At 36.1% G+C, this 24,953-nt stretch overlaps 1 protein-coding gene across 6 annotated transcripts in view; it reads left to right on the plus strand.

Annotated features, from left to right (window-relative positions):
- The window catches only part of Fhos (Formin homology 2 domain containing), a 758,651-nt gene that overhangs the window by 467,695 nt on the left and 266,003 nt on the right, over positions 1-24,953 (plus strand). For all 6 annotated transcript variants that reach the window (XR_011333454.1, XM_069833164.1, XM_069833173.1 and 3 more), the window contains exon 6: positions 19,923-20,032. Coding sequence is in view for 5 of the 6 variants with exons in the window: in XM_069833164.1 (XP_069689265.1) it covers positions 19,923-20,032 (110 nt within the window). In the remaining variant the exon portion in view is untranslated. The remainder of the gene's footprint in view (positions 1-19,922; positions 20,033-24,953) is intronic.

A 24,953-nucleotide genomic window follows, 5' to 3' on the forward strand; every position in this document is an offset into this window, starting at 1 on the left:
GTCGTCTTTCTTTTAATTATAATAGACTACAGTAATATTTACATTTCGACATTATTCATTTTCTTCCCTTTCTTGTTTATCCCTTTTCATTTTTCTTCCTTCTTATTGTTCTCCTTTCATCTCTGCTCTCTTATATTATTTTTCTCGATCTTCTTTTTCTTTCTGTTACTTTTCATCACTAGGGATGCTATGCATAGACATTTAGCTAGCCCTCGCTACGAGCGTGCTAAACTAGCCCCGGCTATCGAGTGATTACTTGTACAGGATTCATGTCATATCATATCGCTATCATATCATTATGAATACGAAAAACGTTAGTTCGCTGATCATTCACCGGAAGCCCGCACTAAGAATGTCTGTGAATATGGCCCTAGGAGTTTTAGACACTAAAAATACTGAAAATGAAAAACGTTTATTTTTAGGTGATACAATTGAAAAAAACCCTATAAACATTTTTGTTCAATGACAGGGCCCTTAACTTGCCGTTATTCATCCTGACTCTACGAGCGTTGGTCGTAGATGTCGCCAGTACCGAGAAGTGTAGACCACTTAGTTCGTCAGAGGCTATCCAGAAAGCACCACAGGCGGTGGGTCTACATTACACTCGTAATTGTTGATGATCGTAGAGAATTGTTAGAATGTTGCAAGGAAGCCGGAGTGTCCCGATAAAACCCTGTGTAGCTTGGATCACGTATTTGTCCAGCATAAGTTAACTCCAGGGTCAATTGACAGGATTTGAATTCGGGTCCCATGGCGTACAAGCCTAGCACAAATTAGCTATAAACTTAAAAATATCCATTTTGTGTGAAGAGAAAAGTATGCGTTTATAGGTACTCACTGGTTATAGGTTTGAAATTCCTTCTCTGAATTCACTATCACAAATCTCTGTCGATTGAGGGAAGTAACTTTCCAAGTCGCATGAAATGGTCTGGAATACTTGAAATAGGAGAATGTGACTAACATTTATGCGATCTTATTGTTTGCTTCTTGATCTAAATCATCCGGTACTTTACGAGTATGCTGCGAAATATTTGTTAAGGCTATTTTATGTATGTACACATATGTAATTTTGAGCCTTGAAATGCAAGAAATTAAACGATTTGTTTATAAGGAATTGCCAGTAAATATTTATTTATACATATATTTTAAGATGTGGAATGGAATGGAATTTAATTGGAGGGCACGGATGGCCCAGTACTGCGACTTATTGAGATCTGTTGCGCTAACCCCCGATATGGAATGAGTTTCATGCCACAGATCCCCTACGCGCACCGCCCTAATCACAGTACTCCCTTAACGACCGGTCCCTATAGCGACAGAATCCATATACCATTCCTGCTTCGGCAAATTCTTCCAAGGCCCTTCTGTCGGTCCGAGGCGAAAGTCCTCCCTCGAGTAGGTCCACCTCGAGTGCCATTGCAGAAACCATCCAACATCGCTGAACTACATTCCACGGAGGCCGATCGAGAGAGTCAGAGCTTCGGGAGGCCGCCGGTAGAGTGATCTGAAAAACAAGAAACGGGATGATGAGGAAAGGATGATGGGGGAGCAAAGAAATTGGCGAAGATAAGTGGGGTTCCAATCGCCTGTTAAAGTTACCTGATATTCATCCATAGGAGTGCGGGAAAAAACCCCGAAAAAACCTCACCCAGGGAATCGAACCCGAGACCGCTGAATTCGGAGTTAGACTCGCTATCCCTTCAGCCACAACGGTAGACTTATATAATTTAGCGCGAAATACAAGAAATATATTTATAAATAATTTCCAAAAACATTTATTTGCATACAAGTTTTTAAAAATATATTTATGTAAATATTCGTATTTACGCTAGATATTCCTCATTTCGAGTTTCAGAAATTAGTTGAGTGTGTTTATAATGCAGAATAAAAGTTTATTTACCTAAAAATCTATTTCCTAATGTTACTGCAAGCACAGAACCGACTTCTGATAGTTGATAACTCCTACTTTCGAAGCTTCTTCTACCTTCTGCCCGCTTGGAACAGCCAATATAAACTGCATTCGTTATTTGCCTTTCCAGCACCACAAGGGAGGTGAAGACAGCGTTGTCACATAGATGTGTATGTATGTATTTATTCATACTGCAAATGGGTATATACTCGGAGGGAGTGGTAACTAATTACACTCAATAATGACAATTAATAATAAACAGAATTAATAAAAAATACAATTAATAATAATTTAATAACAATATTACTAACAATAATAATAATAATAATAATAATAATAATAATAATAATAATAATAATAATAATAATAATAATAGGGAGGATCCTAAATTAAATGAAGCACGATCACTTAAAATAACATTTAAAGTAAATCTAATTTGTATCTTAACCCTAAGTTCGAGCTAAAACCCACGAGTATACGTTCATATCTGCACAAGTACCTTTCAGCACTACACACATTTCGCTGACAACTCACTCACTGCACTGGAACTACGACACATTTCACTGATTCTATCCTGATTTCACTAACACTTCAGAAATATTTCACTGTTCAAATACTTTGCACTGCCACTATGAAGTATAAAGCTTCACTGACAGAAACACACTTCACTTACACAACACACTTCACTGACACAACACACTTCTTCACTGATACAACACTTCAATAAAAAAAATATCAATTATGCCCTTTAAATAGTGTGTATAATATACTACCGTCTATTAGTAAAGTCCTTAAGCCTATTTTTAAATACATTTTTGGTTATTGGTATTGCAGATCCTTAGTTCAATAAAATTGTCATCGTAATGTAAACACTTTCTTCCGCGCTTGACAGTAGGCATAATGCTCACCTACTGTCTGCCTCTGGGGGAGGGACTACCGCCAGCTAGAACACCGCTCTCTGGCCTTGTACCTTCCACGTGCTTAAACATCAGTAGTTGCTTCTTTAGCTGCATTAGCTGTTATCATAAGTATCCTCATCATCATCATCATCATCATCATCATAAGCAATATCATGACGGCCAAAACCGTCACTTTTTTTCGTTTTTCAGTTTTCCTTAAATTAATCCTCGTCTACTCCAATTCTCCTTTCTATTTGTTGTGTCCTATGACAACCATCTTGTTCTTTCTCATCTTCATCTCTAATTTCATTATAATTGTCTTTCTCCCTCCACTCGTCTTAGGTTTTCATTATGATCGCCAGAGACACCGTAAGCATCCTCGTCTGTACAATGGTCATATTTTCTTTTCTTCAGAAATGAGCATTGCCTATGTCCTGTGCTTCAAGTGAAGCTCGGAAGTGCCGCAGTTCTTGTTGGCATGTTGGAGTTTTTGACAGTTTATCAAACAGTCCAGATAGTGGATACAAGGCGCTATGTGGAACAGTGGCATTGTGTTACTGGAGCTGCAAGCGCTCAAGATGTCTCGTTTGAACCTCTTTGTGCTCGTGCGCGTGATGGAATGCTGCTCATCCACTGTGAAATACTTTGCCAATTTTTTTTTAATTTGCTACCTTATTGCAGAGAGTCTGTTACATACATGATAGTAATGCGTACCCGTTCTTATAGATGTAGGAGAGCGAGGAGGTAAAGCTTCAATGCCTCGTCAAGTGGTTATTATCACGTTGTAGCCATATTTACCCCAACGTCCGACTAAAAATCTTAAAATCAATTTGTTAGGATGTTAAGTGGACTCTTTAATAGACGGCAGCATATTTCCAGGAATAATACCCAAAGATTAAACGAAATTTGAGATAAAATAAAAAAAAAGTATGGTTTATTTAACGACGCTCGCAACTGCAGAGGTTATATCAGCGTCGCCGGTGTGCCGGAATTTTGTATGACATGAGCCTGTCGCATTTAAACACACTTAAATGCCATCGACGTAGGCCAGGATTGAACCCGCAACCTCGAGCACAGAAAGCCAGCGCTATACCGACTACGTTACCCAGATCGACGAGAAAATAAATATTTACTTCTAACAGCAATAATAATTTTATAGTAAGAATAGTAACACATTTTAAAAAATGATACTAATTTGCTGAGAATTAGAGAATTCATTATTTTGAAAGATCTGGCGAAGAAGAAATTCATTGGTTTTGTTACTATCTACATATTATTTTACCTTCTCAACTGATGATTAAGAGGCAGTCATAGTCTCTTAAAACAATTTGAAAAATGACAGTGGATCTCTTAACTCCATCGTACGAAAGAATGAGGTGTTTTTGGAACCGTCTTATTCTTATGACGCGAAGTGCGCTGTTACCATACAGTATAATAATTAAGGAACAAACTGAGAATAGAGACTATTGCGTCATTTCTCTTTTAACGGGTTGCACATCTTATGGAATTGTAAGGGCAGCTGGTTTAACCTGTATACCTATTTTATCACAATTATTGTAAATCTTTCTAAAAGTGATGCATTTGAGTAAGAAAATGTAAACTTCGGAGACTCCTACAAGTACTGCATACATTCTAAGCTAATATAGCTTGCTGTCGAGGTTGCATATGTTTCTATTATTTTTTTTCTTTGCCCTCTTCCAAAATTAAACTGTAACCAGCAATTCCTTATTTGAAGTAGTTCTTTTTGTTTAATAGGCGCAATTTAATTAGTTATATTTTTTTAAGGTTGAAAGCATATATTCAGAATCTTTCGGGACCTGATTGAAGGCAAGAAGCTTTCCCTGGTTTTTACATATAGGGACACAACAAAAATTTAGCATTTTGAGTTGTTTTTAAGAGTATTTAATATACTAATACACTACGTAAATCCTCAATGTTTATATATTGTTTATTGTTTATTGTTAATAAAATAACATTGACAGAAATACAATCTTAGTTCTTCCCTGAAGGAGTAAAAAACTCGTGCTCAGGGAGATATCTAAACACAAAGATAAACACAAAGATAATTTTTTGACACAAACTGGGTCAAGAAAAAAAAATTACAGGATTAAATTAAATTTAAAAATACAATTTCAATTTTAACAATTTAAATCATACAAATACTTATACATATTAAATCAATATATATTCTTTAAAAATTAAATTCCTAACGCTGTTTTTGAAAATCCTGATACTAAAATTTTCCAAATCTGGATATTTATCAATTATTTTATTGTATAACCTTGGACCAAAGTAGGTACCATGGCTCAGAGCTGTGCTTGTGAAACACTTTGGTTCCTCTAGTCGTATAAAATCGGATCTTTTAGTTCCATATTTATGATGATACAATTTGAATTTATTACGGTTTTTATGTATGAAGATCAATAAGGCAATATAATAAATCTGTTTAATTTTCAAAACATTAAAATCAGTAAACAAAAGCTCAGATGAGTAATCAATTGGTTTATTAAGGCATATTTTAATTATTCTTTTCTGAATAAGTATTAGTGGAGTGAGATTAGAATTACAAGCATTTCCCCACCCTAAAATTCCATACTGGAGAATGGATTGAAATAAAGCTAAATAAATGAGACGTAAAATATTAATTGGTAAATATGACCGAAGTATAACAAAGATATAAATTGTTTTACGTAATCTATTGCATAAATATGTAATATATTTGTTCCATCGTAAGTGTTGGTCGATCGTAATGCCTAAATACTTAACTTCTGAGGATTCGGTTAATATGGGACAATCACAATTTTGAGAAGAACAATCTGAATGATGAATTTTGAGCCTAAAGGAAGATTGAGGAGATTGAAGACCACTGGACCTTAGTGAAAATGGAACAACAGTTGTTTTGGATGTGTTTAAGGAAAGAGCGTTTGAATCAAACCACTCTTTAATTACCTGTAATCCATTATTCGCATTAATATAAGTGCCTTCCCAAGATTGTTCACCAAAAAGAATTACGGTATCATCCGCATATGAATATATAACCCGATTATATTTGCGTAAATCTGTTAATAACAAATCATTTATATAAATCAAGAATAAAATTGGACCAAGAACTGTGCCCTGAGGGACCCCTACTTTTATGTTTTGAGTAAAACTAAATTCATTATCAATTTTAGTTACTTGATTTCTGTTATTCAAATATGACTTAAATAAACTTAGAACATGACCATTAATGCCTAACAAGTTTAATTTCTCTAATAAAGTATCATGGTTAACGGTATCAAATGCTTTTCGAATATCCAAAAATATACCCAAGCATTTATTCCCTCGGTCTAACTCGCATATGATTTTGTTTGTAACACATGAAATAGCGTCATCTGTGCCAAGTTTATTTCTAAAACCGAATTGATTTGAAGAAAGTACGTTGTATTTGTCCAAATAATTTAATAGACGACTTTTTATGCATTTTTCTAAGAGTTTAGATATACATGAGAGTAAAGATATTGGTCGGTAATTGTTCGTGCATTTTTTATCTCCAGATTTGAAAATAGGGACGATTATAGCATTTTTCAATTTATCTGGAAATTTAGCATGTAAGAAGCACAAATTAAATACACAAACAAGCGGTTTAGCCAAGAAAATACTGAACAGTTTAAATATTTTGGAGGGTATAGCATCTTCACCAGGGCTTATGTTATTTTGTAATGAGGTAATATGTTTAATTATTTCATTTTCTGTTACAGGGAACAAAAACATAGAAGACTGTAGTTGTTTCATATTATTACAAAAATTACCACTTTTCCTAGTTCTTATACTAGAAGCAATTTCAATGCCAATATTTGAAAAATAATTATTAAACTCCTGAGCTATTTCAAATTTGTCCGTAATTAATACACCATCTTTATTATACAATTCCGTAATATCATCTTTCACTTTCGGTTCTAAGTTAGTTGCCTCTCTAATATTGGAAAACAAATGCACACGCAAAGCGCATCCCTCAAAGTACACGCGCGCTATCTGTTGGTGCTAGTTCAGATTATCCCTATACGCAAAGCACGGCTACCTGTGTGCCTATATGCACATGAAGTGGGGTGGAAGACGAAGTCTCCTTGTAAACAAAACTCGGGAGCTGGACGGCATTAGTGGGATTATGTGTACACGCCAATCAGTGCGCCGCTCCTTCGTGAATTGGCCAACACAAGTTTGAGTGGGAGAACAAGAAAATAACAATTTTCAGGATTTTAAACCCCACGTTCTAGTTACAAGGACATTGTACTATGCAAGGTAACTCGGGGCACATACTTGACCCGGTTATATTAGGAGATTCCTTTTATAACTTTCAATTTCCATATTATCATAAACATCGAGTGCAAAGTGCACAACGTAACTAAACACACTAATTCTAACACAGACTTCTCTTACAATAATAATGGCTTACTGCTATTGGTTGGCCTTGTAAATGCCTACAAGCTCAGCTGTCAAGAGTTGAACATCATTGAGGAAAGTGTTGCACTTGCACCAGAATGATATTAGATAGCATCCAAAGCTTCTTGACACAAAAGTTTTAGGATGTCAGAAGATACACAAAAGGTACTCAGAAAATTATAATGTAGCCTGTATTTAGGCATTTTATGAAATCTAGCAATATTCATCACCTATTTGTGTAGTAAGAGATATTTCATCGTGTCTGTAGCACTTCAGGAGACTTGTTCTCACATTTTATAAAAAGATGCAATTTTCAGTAAGATGAATATACAGTGTTACAAAAGTATCCAATATTTTAATTCAATTCAATTTATTAAGCCATTAAACATACAGTTATAGGCTTCGTCACAAAAAAAACATATATTTGAAAATACACATATAATTGAAAACAGTAATTAGAATGAAAACACAAAAAATTTTGAAACTCTAAAATTAATGAAAACACTTCACTCTTATGTAATAAATTGTAACTAATCTTTCTTTCTTTCTTTCTTTCTTTCTTTCTTTCTTTCTTTCTTTCTTTCTTTCTTTCTTTCTTTCTTTCTTTCTTTCTTTCTCTCAGTTTAACCTCTCCCTTCTAGGTACATTTACACGACCCACGCCACCCGGGCCTGACAGGGCCGCGACCTGTCGGGAGAGAAATTACTATGGATCACATACATACTTGTAAATAATCTAAATAACTTTATTTATTAAAAAACAATTTCGTATGAATTTATGTTAAGAAACTCATCTACAGAGTAGAAAGAATTAATTAAAAGCCAACTATAAAATCTAGATTTGAAACTATTGGTTGGTAACTTATAATATTGACTGGGAAGCTTATTATATAATTTTATCCCCATGACAGAAAAATTTGTACTAGTTTTATGTAATCTGCAGTATGTAATATTAATTGGTTCACTATTTCTAATTTCATGATCATGTATATTGGCTATTAATGAGTAATTGTCTATATTTTGTCGAGTGTAAAGGACTAGGTCGTATATATATAAATTTATGACAGTTAATATCTGTGATTGTTTGAAAAGAGGTCGACAATGTTCAAGATAGTTTGATTGACATAGAATTCTAATGGCTTTCTTTTGCAAAATCAAGACACTCCCAATTTTGCTACCAATTCCCCAGAAAATTAAGGCATACCTAATTATCGAGGTGATAGTATTCAACAGAACAAGAAAAAATGTCTAATAAACATAGGTCCTACAAGACATACTTTCTGAGATCTGAACACTTGTTCATAGGAGGTGCTCAATGTGACATCCGTTTATTTTTTTATTATTTTTTATTGGGTTATTTTACGACGCTGTCTCAACATCTAGGTTATTTAGCGTTTGAATGATATGAAGGTGATAATGCCAGTGAAATGAGTCCGGGGTCCAACACCGAAAGTTACCCAGCATTTGCTCGTATTGGGTTGAGGGAAAACCCCGGAAAAATCTCAACCAGATAACTTGCCTCGAGCGGGATTCGAACCCGGGCCATCTGGTTTCGCGGCCAAACGCGTTGACCGTTACTCCACAGGTGTGGACACATCCATTTATGGCAATACATTTTCCTGCCCTACAATACAGCAGACTACCAGATAATCATACCGTAGTTGACACCCCTGGCATGGGATACTGAAAAGAAAAGTTTGGTTGCGGATATGAGCGGGGTTCAGCAGAGATGGTGTTGTGAATTTTCGTAATTAGCATGTGTGGGCTGATGGAAATTCCCATGCAGTTGAAGAAACAAGGCATCAGCGCCGATTCTCAATCAACATATGGACAGGCGTTCTTAGCGATAGCTTAAGGGCCATACGTGCTACCACAGAGATTAACTGGGGCTCGTTATCAGGATTTTCTAATTAATGTATTTCCTACCTTGCTGGAGTATGTGCCATGTCAGCAAAGACTACAGATGTTGTCATGCATGATGGCACGCCAGCACATTTTTTCCGCAATGAGCGTGAACACCTGACGCTGACATTTCAGGACGCTGGATTGATTGGGGATGCCCCACACCTTGGCCTGAACGTTCCTCAAATCTAAATCCCCTAGACTTTTGGTTATCAAGAACAACCAGGTCAATTTCAAAGAGTGCGCGATTTCTTACGCCGAAGGGCAGAGGAATGCACTGCCGTGAATGGACATCACATTGAGCACCTCGTATGAACAAGTTTCAGAACTCAGAAAGTACGTGTTGTAGGACCCATGTTTATTAGACATTTTTTTCTTGTTTTGATGCATACTAGCACATCCTTAACTATTGGATACTTTTTCCTTAGTACTCTGTATATCAGTATTGATTTTGAATGCCAAGAACTGGGTAATTTGTACTATTGAAATCTCAGTTTTAACACTTGTATCGTAATAATAATGTCGGAAATTATTAAAATATATGTAGGTACGTTCAATTTTATATAAATTTATGCCATAATAATTACTTAATTGTATCGATTCAAATCATAAAATTTACAGATGAAGCAAAATGTCTTAATTTTCTGATTAAAGAATGTTTTTGTGTGTAATCGAGAAAATAATAATTGATCTTATTTGGGTGCATATTAAATTATTTAATGTAATTTGTCTATGTTGGTGTATTGAGAAAGAATGAGTCACCTTTGCGACACTCATTTTTCTTTGTTCGTTTTTTTCCGGTCTCCTTTCCTCTTCTTTCTTCACAACTGCTCATCATGAAGAGCTAGAAAAACTTGCGTCATGCTAAGTAGCAAATAAGTCTGGAAGACGTGACTGTTTGATAATGTATTGTACCATGTTTATTATAGTAGTGACGTAACTGCCTAAAAGATCGCAATATTTAAGAGGAGGTTAAATGAAGACAGCAGTACACATATTCTTTTAATATTGCTCTTTCATAATCAAATTAAACATGAAACTGGAACAGATTCATAATGTGGCTGTATTAGATTGTGATCTCCGCACGCGCCCAGCTGTTTCAAGACATCAGATGTCGCGAAAGGTGTCGAGATCGCAGTTGTAAATCAATTGGTTCCAATTTAATTCGCCTGAGTTAGTGTAGCATTTCTGGAGCCCAACATAAATTATGCATTAGGGAATCTCTTGGCACAAACGGTGTAGTTTGTGACTTCCTCTGCCTTTCTTTTTTGGTAGGCCTATATAAGTACAGTGCTTGTATTTAGATCTGACCCTGTTCAGTTTCATGCGCAGTAGCGTCGACGAGTGGTAAAATCTCTGTATGGGCTATTCCATCTCAAATCAACCGAAATATAGAGAAAATTGACCTTGCAATTTTTAAATACAATGAAACTTTTTCTGTACGTAGACAACTGTGATATAATGCTTTGTGCAAAGTTTGAGGCATCAGAACTTAATAATGTTTAAATTAATAATGTTTAAATTTATTGTATTTTCATAAAATTAGCAACTTTAAACTGTTGTGGCTCCGAAACCCTTTCACCCAATCATCAAAATCATGGTTTATTTTGATGCTGAGAAATTATAGTTTATATTGACATGTAAACAGTTTTTCTTACTTTTTATGGAAATGAAGAAATTGAGATTTTTCTTCATTACGACGCCTTTGGCAACGAAAAAATATTTTTAAAATATATGGTTAGATGCCGCATTGAAAGTACAAATAAACACATATTTTTTACTGGTGGTACATTGATAAGAAAGTGTTGAAAATATCAAATAAAGAAAATAAATAATACGCGCGTGAACTAACCAGCTGACTGCGAGACCAGGCCAGGAGACAAACACGTTATGTTTCCTCTAGCATTCGTGGCTGGGCTAGCTTTATCACAAGTTTTCATAAACACAGGAGAAAAATGACGCCCAATGCTCGCTTATCTACAGCTCTCGGCCATTGCGCCGTTCAAGTCTAGGCGTGTGAAAATAATTTATTTAATACCCTCGAAACTTATTGCCGTACCACTAAGCAAACAATGCCGAATCCCTCTTAATAATGCAAAGTTTTTTCTCAATATTTTTTTACATTTTTACAAATGATCAAAAAGCCTAAAAGCAAGTAAAATCAGATTATCTGTCTCTCTGTATACATTAAAATTAGGATTACTTCTTAACATAACCTACCAAATGTCAGCTTCAAAATGAGCTCTCGTTCAATGTTCTGCAGTAAATGGTTCCAGAGTTCTGAGCGCTGAAAGAGGCTTGTTTTTATAAAATACGCTAAATTTGTCGCTCAATAATACGAAAACCGTTTGACTTTCGATAGTATATTTTTTGAAAATGGACTTCCCTCAGCACCTTGTATAAGTAGGGAAAAAATTAGAGTATAAAAAATGCGAGGTTTTTTACTGATCGATTTCATATGGAATAGTCCGTATGATGTAGGACTTCCCGCTGCACAGTAAGTCAAGCGAGAGGAACAATCACATTCTACTCTCCTCGCTCGCGTTGCTCCGGTATCAGGTGTAAATTAATAGTACAAGCACACTACATAGTATTATTCGGTTGAGAAGCTTTTGTCATCTAGTCTGCTGTCAAAAAATCTGAAAGTTAGAATTTATAAAACAGTTATAGGCCTATTACCGGTTGTTCTGTATGGCTGTGAAACTTGGACTCTCATTTTGAGAGAGGAACAGAGATTAAGGGTGTTTGAGAATAAGGTTCTTAGGAAAATATCTGGGGCTAAGAGGGATGAAGTTACAGGAGAATGGAGAAAGTTACACAACGCGGAACTGCACGCATTGTATTCTTCACCTGACATAATTAGGAACATTAAATCCAGACGTTTGAGATGGGCAGGGCATGTAGCACGTATGGGCGAATCCAGAAATGCATATAGAGTGTTAGTTGGGAGGCCGGAGGGAAAAAGACCTTTGGGGAGGCCGAGATGTGGATGGGAAGATAATATTAAAATGGATTTGAGAGAGGTGAGATATGATGGTAGAGACTGGATTAATCTTGCTCAGGCTAGGGACCAATGGCGGGCTTACATGAGGTCGGCAATGAACCTTCGGGTTCCTTAAGAGGACACTCAACTTAAAAATGGGAGAAAAAGTGTCATAGAAATGAAAAATTAAATTTCTACACTAATTTACGTGACAGAACTAAATCAATATGCAGAATTCTTCCCCTATTCATTGAGAAGTCACAGTCAAATGCACAAAGCCATAAAATAGAAAATGATAATTAAAAGTGATATTTCAATTAATGATTGATTAAAAATTGAAATATTTTTTATTTTGAAAAGTATTGGATCTAATGAGCTGAGATTTTGCATGTTACTTTCCATGTGCATATTAAACTTTTTCACCAAATTTGAAAAAGATTGGTCAAATAGGAAAAAAAGTTCCAATATATAGTTGAGTGTCCCCTTAAAAGCCAGTAAGTAAGTAAGTAAGTAAGTAAGTAAGTAAGCACACTACATAGGGATTCGATCAGAAACTGAAGCTTTTTTACATTACTCTGTAATTTCCGCTTGTAGCAGAAGATGATGAGGAGATGATGATATTATTATTATTATTATTATTATTATTATTATTATTATTATTATTATTATTATTATTACTACTACTACTGACATTATTATTACTGACATCACTGATTCAAATATTGAATTTCAAATGGAGTTACACTGTTATATCACAAACAGTTTAACAGCATCACTGAAATTGTTACTATTATACGTAAAAATACATATTCATATGTGCAGAAGAATTGGCTATAGAAAAAGAGATGGCTTACAAATGCAATCCGCGCGAGTACTGGTGTTCATAAATTATGGCACAAGGACTGAAGGGTTAAAATCGATTGTCTGTGAAGGTGGGAGCCTTAACCTCCCGCCAACTTTTTTTTTTTTGTTAATATTACCCACACATAACAATTTGTAAATCAAATATTATTATTAATGAAGTGTTAATTATATAAAGAAAAAGCTGGCCTTCTATGCCCAAGGTTGCGGGTTCGATCTAGGGCCAGGTCGATGGCATTTAAGTGTGCTTAAGTGCGACAGGCTCATGTCAGTAGGTTTACTGGCATGTAAAAGAACTCCTGCGGGACAAAATTCTGGCACACCCGGCGACGCTATATAACCTCTGCAGTTGCGAGCGTCGTTAAATAAAACATAACATTTAAAAAAAATGTTATTGTGTAGATATATTTAATAGGAAATATGGGGAAAATGAGTGCGGAAAATATGCAGGAAACCTTACTTTCATTGCCAGTTTTCATGTCTTGTTGTCTTTTCACAAAGTAACTTACAGTATTTTCAAATTAACTTACCATAGATCTAGGTAAAATAAATATTCTCCACTGTCACAACAGTCCGCCTTAAAACGAGACTATGTGGACAACGTGAATGAATGGAAAATATGTTATGTCAGATTTCCGAGCTGCATTTAAAATCCCGACACTTATTTACGCAATATAGACTTACTTAGTCTTCATAGTTGTTAGTACTGACACAACATTTTGATTGTGCGCTAACTGATGGATCTATTACTTAACAGGGTAACTTTCCCCGCACGAATATGTCGCTTATTACGTACTAATTTTATAATGACAGTATTGCAGAAAATACCTCAGTAGCTCGGCCCCAGAAGAAAGGAGATCACCGAATTACACTCACTTCATCTTGTTAACCGCTGCACTGAGGTGTGTGTTAAGCAGACGTGTTTCTGCTATCTGAAAGTTTTGCGTCCCTTATTTACTTTTAATGACGCGAGTCTGTCCTCATTATTGTTCTATTATAGAAGGTAAAATGTTAATGGTGCGTTCAAATGCAATTATGGCTTCATTCTGTTCTTCTGAGGTGGTTACCGCTTAATTTAACAGGGCTTTCATCTGCAGAGGCCATTCCATGTAAGCGTAACACTTCCCTGTCGACGGGTAAAATTTTAATAACGTGAGATTTCAACCCTGGTCCACGGCTCTTGTGTAGGATTTTCGGCTACAAATCTAAATGATTCAAGTTAGATTCCTGGCAGTGAAGAACATACTGTCATCCTCTGAGGAGTTTAGTGCTGAGAGGAATGTGGTTCCTACTAGTTTAACGCGGTACTGGAGTGGGAGGGAACAGTGACAGCGGCAGTCTGGAAGTACAGTTATACTGAAAACATTCGCCCAATTTACGAGAGCATTATACCTATTAATTTTGTAACGTATTTTGACGAGATAGAGATACAACCATTCCTACTTACGTGTTCAGAGAGGGAAAGTATTGTAGAAATTTTTATTTATTTATTTATTTATTTAGTTAGTTAGTTATTATTTATTTATTTATTCTGGTGAAGTTAAGGCCCTCACACCACCAGAAATGCAAATGCAATAAAATAAATAAAAAGAAAAATCATAATACAACTACAATAATATAAATTAAAAGAAGAATCATATTATAAAATTTAGTGATTAGTAGAATTGAATTAAATTTGTAAAGTAATGAATTTAAATATACTGTAGGCTACTGCTGAACTCACTTGAGAAGTAAAACTACTTGATTTGTATTTTAAGATATCACCAACAAATGATTTTCGCATGATATTATAGGACTCTGTTTTTCACGATACCATTCACACATATTCTAAAATTCCAATAGAATAAAATCAAAAACTTTTTTACAGCATGTTTCCTTAAAAATGACTTGTAACGGTGAAATATTTAATATGAGTAATTCATATAATATTAACATAGCTGACATCAGGGACAATATATTTAATATATATTAATAACAAATCCATATAGGCGTAGGTAAACAATATGTATATGACATATTCACACATTACTACAAACTGAAGACTGCATATTTTTGGACGATTAATACTTCCCACTCCGCTCGGCTCGGCTTGGTTGTAGCAACAAAAAATCTACCTGCAATCCCCCTCACCGATGGCAAGAATACCTCAGGTCCCAGCGCTAAACTCGTCGGAGGAAGACAGTACCTGTATTTCCCCATAGGTTTTGGATGACTGCCTCTTGTTCTGTAGGGTTTTTTTTTTAAGTAGGCCTATTCACCGCGCGTCATTTTGAACACACAGGAGTCTTGCTACAGGCGTTGAAGTAGAGATCTGTATTCTTCCCATAGAGATTCATTGTCATGCATTTTTAATTGGTTATTTTACGACGCTTTATCAACTCTATGGTTATATAGCGTCTGAGTGAGGTGAAGGTATAATGCCGGCGAATGAGTCCGATGTCCACGCCGAAACTTACCCAGCATTTACTCTTACTGTGTTGAGGGAAAACCCCCAGAAAAAACCTCAACCAGGTAACGTCCCAACCAGAACTAGAACCCGGATCTGTTCGTTTGACGGTCAGACATGTTAACCGTTAGTCCACAGCGGTGGACGTGCCATTTATTGTCGTGTTAGCTTTATAAATTCCAACCGATTGTTCTAATTTCTTCCAAAAGTGTTAAATTCATGTTCCTGCACACATACCTATCAAAAGTTTCATGGTTGCATGCAGAGAAACATATAGGATACATAGGCTATAATCCTGATCATACACAGACGAGTCAGTAAGTTACAAATCAAAATAGCGTCCTACATTTTTTAATGAAGCGCCTGAAGCTATCACTGATAGATGACAGTATTATCCGTGTGTCAAAGTAATCAATATGCACACAGGCGGCACAAGAGAAACAAACAAGCAGCAGTTGTAAGATGGCGGCTCCTCTGCAGGAGAGTACCTCTGTCGAACAGCGCTTCGTTGTGCGATTTTTCTGAGCAAAATATCTGACAGCAAAGGATATTTATATATAATAATCCGTGGCGCTACAGCCCACGAAGGGCCAAGACCGACCAGCCGGCTGCTGGCCTCACAGCCACATGCCGAACCAGAGATGGACGATCATCCAACTAGAAGATATTCATATATAGGCCTATAAATTCTGTTTGTATATGTTGAACATTGCCTGTAACGTCAAATTGTCTACAGTTGGGTGCAGAAGTTCTCTGAAGTGTTGACAAGTATCGAACTCCAAGTCGGTGAACTAGTGGAGATTGTTACGGAGGCATAGGCTATGTACAGTAGTGGCAAAAAAAAACGGACCGACCCTTGTAGCTGATACAAAAGAATCCTGTGCTGTGTAGTGTGTCAAACTGTGGTAATTTCAATATGGATAGTGAAGCCAGAGGTATGTACTGCTATTTAATGTAAAAATACGCAGTTATCTTTGCCGAATAGTGGTAGAAATGTAATATTGATGCCAGATGAAAATAAAACTCTCAAAGTTTTTTCGTCTGTAAGTTTGAGGCACTGAAGGAAACAAAAGACGGTAAGAATCGAACAAATGCAATAAATTTCATTGTTACAATTAATTGTACAAGATGGATGTGTTTTGTGACTAGCAAAATTTGAATCTGTGACTCTGAAATCAGCTACAAGGGTCGGTCCGGTTTTTTTGCTACTACTGTACTTGCCCATTTGATTCGAGCAGACAGGCTGAAGTAAACGGTATGCTAGACCGGAATCACAGGTGGGCGCATCATTACTTGCCCGAGACAAAGCGTGTATCAATACAGAGATCAAGTCGCAACGTCAACTTGCAACTGCTGCTTCTTTGTTTCGCTTTTGCGCAAATCAATAATATTGTCATCTAGTGCTGATAGCTTTGTTCACTACATTAAAATAAATTGTAGGTCGGTACATCAATTTGTAATCTACTTACTGACGCTCCCTCGCATAATAATAGATGTTTATATTTCTCCCATAGGGATTGGATGATTGTTCATTTCCTTATTTTTGCCCTATATTGTATTCACCTTAAGTCATGTTGGCAACATAATCATGTTTATTGCTATCGAGAATGAAGTTGTTATCAATGTATATTCGACGTATAATGAATGGAAGGAAATACTATACTATACTCAGCGCATTTCGAACTATCGGATACAGGTCACGTACAAACGTACAAACCACGCACGAGTCGCTGAACTGAAAACCGTGAACTGAAGCACTGGTAATCCCGGCTGTCCCAGCTGACTTTAGTTGAAGAGAAAGGTCCAGGAATGGGGTAAGCACGCGTGGCAAATGCAGTCCATTGCTTGACCAGTTCGAAATGCGCTGACAATAAAGGGGACCGGATTTATTTACAGTAATATTTCAAGAAGCACAGTCTTCAATTCACAAGGAGACAATAATTTATGTATTTGTATTTTTTAAATATATGTAAGTCGGACTTCATTGTGGATATCAGCTGTAGGCCTACCTTATGAAATCAGCCTTGCATGCCCATGATATATTTCATAACCACTGTTGGTACATACAAGCCCCCAGTTTATGAAATTTTGAGACATCATGCTTTGTTTCTATAGATCGCCAGTGGGAATCTTCCATGGTACACGTGATGCCATGAGCGCAGTGTTATACGGTACGCCTGTCTCTGTTTACAAACTAAGATTGCACATATTGTAATGGATGCGAGGAAAATAAAACCCAACCACCTTAAAATTAGAAATGATCGGACGTATCCGGCCTTTCCTGGAACCATCCATTCAGAGGAACGTTTATATTAGCATAATGGACACGCCTTTGTATCTCCATCAGCACTGCGATCGAGCCAGCCGAACCCCCTGCAGAAAACGTGAGTCCAGTCGAGGCAGACATGATTCGGGGTTTCAAGACGAGTTCTCTAACCTCCATTGTGAAGAAGCTTCTGGCCATCGGTTTTCCCTTGCAGTTGTATTGATTGTCAAGGTTGCGCTCGATGTTCTGTGAAGAAGAAAATGTCAACGGCAACGCTCCAACCAAGTCAAGTGACTTCATGCTGCATAATGTTAAAATATTGTATGCAAGGCGCTAGCAGTATTCTGTAGGTATTTCTCCCATTAGAAAAAGTAGTATCAGTTCAGATCCGTGAAGCTTCAAACCGCATGATTTTTGGGCTTACACGTATTTTTTTTCCCAATATTTTCTGCTTTTACCTGGTTTAGGTTTCTTCTTACTATTCGGAAATTGTAATAAAAATAATATATGATATGATATGATATGATATGATATGATATGATATGATATGATATGATATGATATGATATGATATGATATGATATGATATGATATGATATGATATATGATATGATATGATATATGATATGATATGATGTGATATGATATGATATGATATGATATGATATGATATTTATTTATTTTATTGCTAGTAAGTTTCAAATGAATACAAGTTAATACAATATAATATAAACTAGCCCACTCCTGAAAGAGTAAGACTCGTGCTCAGGAGGGGATTCCAATACAAAGAAAAATAAAATTGAGAGTGAATAAATTAGATTGAAAAGTGTTAAATATCTAAACCCAACTATAAATCCAATACAATTTTTATTATTTTTTTATTAATTTGGAGATGATTAATGGTTAAAATATTATTAGAATAAAATTTGTTTAATAATCTAAGCTAGGACCTTGACTCATGCTATGATAAAAAGCTGCATTGCTTTACATTTAGATTCAGATAAACGCAGATAATTAATATTTTTAGTCCTATATTTATGTGGTACCTTTCAAAGTTAAGATTTCTGTGAAAATATTTTAATAAAATAAAATAATAAATTTGTTTAATGTTGAAAACTTTGAAATGTTTAAACAACAATTCAGTTGAGTAATCTTTCTGTTTTTTTAAACACATTTTTAATACTTTTTTCTGTAGTAAAATTAATGGATAAAGGTTGGATTTGTAAGTTCATATGATATGATACCGTATATAATATATGATATATGATATGATATGATATGATATGATATGATATGATATGATATGATGTGATGTGATGTGATGTGATGTGATGTGATGTGATGTGATATATGATATGATATGATATGATATGATATGATATATGTTATGATATATGATGATATGTGATATATGATATGAAATGATATGATATGATATGATATGATATGATATGATATGATATGATATGATATGATATGATATGATACGATATGATATGATCTTTGAAGTTGAAAACATTATGAAATAAAATATGTTACTATATTACACAAACGTCTTCTTTCTGTTCTGTTCTGTTGTGTTGTGATATACGTGTGTAGTACCCAGTTTGTCATTCTCAACCATAAATTCTCCTAATAGTATTGTTGATATATCTGTGCATTCTAATTAATCAGGTAGACAGGTTTTAGTGTGAGATGAACTTCCGAGTCGGTAGATTCGTACAATATTAATCATCATGAAAAAACTCCTTTTCTGATAGCTCATTATTTCCCCTATCGCAAGTTCACATGCCAGGTCTCGCCTCCTCATACGTAGTAGACTTCTATCTATTGTAGTATTACCTCTCATTATTTGACATGTTATTTCCTTTAAGTCAGTATTTACAGACCATACAGTTTGCACTTTTCACTAATGAAAATTGGCTGGACGAGAGGAGATTTTGAACGTACTGGTATTTCGTTTATACAGTATAATAAATAAGTTCTATGAAATTTGTGAAATAGGCAACATTAAAATAGCACATACGAAGGATAAATTGAAAGTAATAAAATGTTGGTTGTTAAAATAACTTAAAATAGCAAATCTTCCAATTTCTTTTCAAAATATAAAAACTAGAAAATCACCATAATCCACTAACTTATGTAGTAATGGAGGAAAAATGGTTAGGTTTCACCCTTGGAGTATTAAGTAAGCTGACCCGAACTATAGAGTCCGATTTGTGCCGTTTGTTGCAGTTGGACGATACGGCGCTGCAGCTGTACAAAGATGGCGACTACGGATCCTACCTCGACCTGGAGGCCTCCATCAACGAGCAGCAGGAGGAGTTTGACGGCTTCCAGACAAAGTAAGTGTGTTGCAAAGTGCGTTAATTTTGTAGCAGGCATTTCTCTGAAGACTGAGTGGGAGAACAGGGAAGGGAAGACGTGAAGGATATCGTTTCCAACGTTGCTATTCAAGTCGTTCAGTTAGCATATCGAATATTCCTTTTCTCTATAAGAAGAGTTTTGTACAAGGAATTGAGTCAATAGAGAAATAGTCACAGATTGAAAGACACGGAACAGAATTACCTGAGCAACATCATTGTCTGCTTTCTCCGAAGCAGTTCACGGTAGAAAATTGTGCTAAAGTAACAGTGCTGACTAAGAACAGGTGCTAAGGTGGACGGTGTATTGCTGGGGAACTGGCGAGTCTCGAATGGTTAAGGGACGTTGCGTCTCTGTTAATGTAGCGTGGCGGATATTAATCGACGGAGCGTGACAGGCAACTGTCTCTGCGTTGTCGCATTCATTGAGTGCGCGCACGGTTCATTCTTACGCCGAGCCTCGAAGGCCGAGAAGAAGCGTGTCTGCGTATATGACACGAACCGGTCCGCCGCGCCGGGAAGGTCAGCGAGCATTTCTCTGTGGCCAGGTACGTTTTGTTATTCGATTATTATTTATGGATTCAAAATTCAAAGTGTCGTCGTCTTCAAAATTTGAATTAAAAATAATTTCTATCAGAACGGTATCGAATTCCTTCTGAAATAGTTTTCCCGTGCAGGAGACTCACAAATCCTATTCTGAGAGAAAAGTGTTAATGAGCTTATATCGAAACTTCCCCCTCAAACTACGCATATATACTATTTTCGCTGTAAGAAAAATCCTAATGTAAACATAAGCACGTTGCTGTCATACCCGTGATTGGTTCCGAGTCGAAACACTCACATGACGCAGGAAAATATAGTTCGTATTTGGAAACCATAATCTTGTGTTATTTGAAAATAAAAAATTGAATACTAGTTGTTAAATGCGATGAAACATACAACTTCACTCATATGTAAAACGCTATGTAAAAGAAAACCTACTTTTATATATTGTTATGTACTATGAACGCGGATGAACGCCAACAGTAATACCACGGTAGTCTGTTCTTGTAACAAACTGGCGTCACTTGAGCCCGTAGTTGTTCACGTAAGCACGTGGTACTGAAGTGTGGCTTCTGCATCCTCGGTGTGTGTGGTTATTAAACATAAGAGTGGAAACCCTCTCAAAAGCGGAGAAAAACAAATACCAGTAGTCTTAAATGTATATAATAAGTTAAGTGAGTTGAATCCAACGTTATCTATTCAGAACAAGTCAATCAGACCGCATGTTCCAGCTGTTGTGGACCGTCTCGTCATAAATCCTGCCGACGATAGTTCTGACGACTCCGACTCCTTTGTCCGGCAGCGATTGACCTTACACCTAAGTTTAAAATAATTTAATTACAGTAATTATAAAGTAAATGTTTCCTAACCATCGAATGCATAGTAGTGAGATTAGGCCTACTTGATGAGTAACGGGAAATGTTTAACATGAAACAGAATGTACAACAGTAGGCGGGACACGTACTGAGAATCTAAGGCGCCAAACAGCGGCCAATGAAGCTTCACTTCTGTCACGTGCTATTGTTTACATTAGGATTTTTCTTACAGCGAAAAGATTATAATTACGTCTCCACAAGAGGTAGGTAGATATAAAATTTCGCTTCCCTTATTAACTCTAAGGATGTGAAAGTTTACTCGGACCGTTGCATTAATAAACAATGGCGCGTATTTGGAGAAATTAGTTGAGTTGCCATCCTCCGTGTATTAGTACCTTGTTACGTTACATGCGAAAGAAGGTCGTGCATCTAATGCGTAATATCACAGTCTAGTATATACAGTCACGAAGCTTAATACGTAGTAAATATGCATCCATAGATAGTTGCTAACCACTAGGATCGCTAATATCGCCTCATTACAGACAATGCGAAATAGTACCGGCACAGTCTATTGTTCTTAGCACCCTCACAACTCAAGCTTCGTGACTTTATATACTAGACTGTGGTAATACTATGAGCTTATTACACGTGTATTAAAGACCAGAGACTATTCAGCTTTTCGATAATAATTTAGTCACGTTTTGATTTGCAATCTTATAGTTTGTAGGCTATGGCTAGCTAATTTTTTTATATTTTGTCCTACTGTGGAGATGTTACAATGGACGCAGTTTGAGAAAAGGTTTCAGCTGAGTTTATTAAGAATTTCCTTGTGAGATACGAGTAACATTTAAGTGTCTACAATTTCTTATAAATTCTTTCATGGGTAAAAACTGTCAGAAGTGTTTTTATTTATTTATTATTTATTTATTTATTTATTTATTTAAATTTAAATATACAGAAGAATATAATTACAAACAAACAAGAGAAATAGAAATAAAATAATACAAACAATATAAAAAAGGAGATACAGTAGTATTAACAAAATTTGAGACCGAATGAGCAATTTACTCTGGTACATTCATTCATTCATTCATTCATTCATTCATTCATTCATAGTTTTCTGCTCAAAAATAGGCCCTTCACTGCAAACTCGGTGTTTTCCAACCTTTCCTTTCCTTTTCATTCATAGTTTTCTGCTCAAAAATAGGCCCTTCACTGCAAACTCGGTGTTTTCCAACCTTTCCTTTCCTTTTCATTCATAGTTTTCTGCTCAAAAATAGGCCCTTCACTGCAAACTCGGTGTTTTCCAACCTTTCCTTTTTCCCTCTTAAAGTCTCTGCATAGGATTCAAATATCTTAATGCTGTCTATTATCTAATATCTTTTGTTTTGTCCCGAACTTTTCCTCATTCACCATTTTTTTCCAGTGCATTTTTCACTAGGCATTTTATTTTTAGGCAATAACCAAGTGAGTTTCTTTTCTTTTCCTAGTCAGTTTCAGCATTTCTCTTTCTCTACCCACTATACCTAGCACAGTTTCATTTCTTATTCTGTCTGTGCATTTCGCACGCTTCGTTCTTCTCAATATCCACATTTCAAATGCTTGTAGTCGCTTCTCTTCACTTCGTCGTAATGTCCATGTTTTCGGCCCATATAATGTCACACTCCATATAAAGCACTTCACTAATCTCTTCCTTAGTTTCTTTCCAGAGTCCCGCAGAAAATTATATTTTTACAGGGAAAATGTTTCATTTCAGAAAATTTCCTTCTCACATGACTAATATCCGACAGCAGGCTTTTTTGCGAGCTCTGAGAACATCAGTCGAGGAGAGCTTCTCATCGCAGGGCGAGAGTTGTGGGGTTTGTATCCGAGCGCTGCACTAATTGGCGGCCAGACGAGTCGACGCTATTGCAGATAGGATGTTATTAAATTATCAGTGCTGATCGGCGTCATTAATGGTTCATTGGCCTTGGCCACAGCAGGTGATTGAGTGGGGGGGGCAGACGGTTATCGTCCCGGTAATTAGGTAAGTTTGTTGCTGCGTGCACTGCAAAGTTACGTCACTAATCCATCTGGGCCAGCCTCTTCAAGGGTGATTACGAAGTGGCCAAGATTTGATTTCCGACGAAATGAACGTGAGTTCCTATCATCGTACTTTCTCTTACTGCACTCCCAGCGCTCCGAGTAGGGGAATGCTGACAATGTAGGCCTACTTCCTTAAACTGCATCCTGCACTCGTATTTACAAAAAAATTCAACATACTGTTCAGAGTGTTCTGGAAAAAAGGTTCCAGAAGAGAAAAGAGGTAGTACGCATCAAAATAAGAAATAAAAGTTCTACAAACATGGGTCCTAAAATTAATATCTACTGAGAAATGAGAAAATATTTACCATCACTATGATTTTGCATTGTAAAAGCAATAGTGTGCTGGAATCACGCATTGTTTGAAACATCGCTGGTTGTGGCCGGTTCTGTTGAAGTACTGCAGGCGCGCTCTGTCGTACTGTTTATACATCAATAGGGAGCGGATTTTTATGTGCTAAAAATTTTAAATATATTTATTTTTTATGTGCTAAAAAGTACGAAAATATTTGCTAAAAATAAAAAAAATATATATTTTTAAATATAACAAATATACCTTACTTAGCTTGAAAAAAAAAAAATGTTACTAGGTACTCACCAATCACACTTGAGTATCAGTTGCTAGTAGTTGTCCGAGAATTGCAGTGAAAACAAAGGTCATTTCCAAATTCTCCACCACAAATGCATGCCGTTATCTCTGAATAACGACTTATACTGTGAAAACGATCTTTCCACATCACAAGACGTCAGACGTGCATATTTAAAGAGAGGAATGTCACAAACACCTACACCGTCAATTTTACCTACAGGCACACCCTCCAATACTTGAGCAACTTTACACATTTTTTTTATATCCACTGTTTTGCCGTGAATGCACACGTGAAGCAGCGGCAATGTGCTTGTTTCCAGACAAATGTTGGGTTACCTGAGAGCTCTGATCTACACTTAGTGATTTACCACATGGTTGGCAAAATAACACTTTTCCGTCGGTAGTAAAAATGTTTTAAAATTCATCTACATATTGCTGTAGACGCGATTTGATTTCAGGCGTCTTAAGAGGCTAATATACGCACGTCTTAACGTAAAAAAAATGTTTCTAGCTACAGACTGACAATGTCGGAGAAAAGCTTCCTATAGCGACGCCACCACGTCTACACTACGCACCTTATGCTTGTGGTCCGATAATGGGGAATCACAACAAGATGTATTTCCTCACTTCATAGGCATGAACGAGAGGCGGGAGATTTTTTAAAATTAAATAATGTTTCTACCCGAGCTCTTATCTGTTGTGTTTCACAAACAAAGCGCGGAATGAAATCATCTTCAGCAACAATAAACATTCCTAATTCTGTGTTGCAAAATCTCTCCTTCTTGTCCATGTTAATTTATTCTCATATAACACTGATATGCTACCTAGCAGTTCTCAGAACTTGAGGCGATACTATTACAAAAATGGATCACGG

The sequence above is a fragment of the Periplaneta americana genome, chromosome 1 (assembly GCF_040183065.1).
Source record: "Periplaneta americana isolate PAMFEO1 chromosome 1, P.americana_PAMFEO1_priV1, whole genome shotgun sequence".
NCBI lineage: Eukaryota > Metazoa > Arthropoda > Insecta > Blattodea > Blattidae > Periplaneta > Periplaneta americana.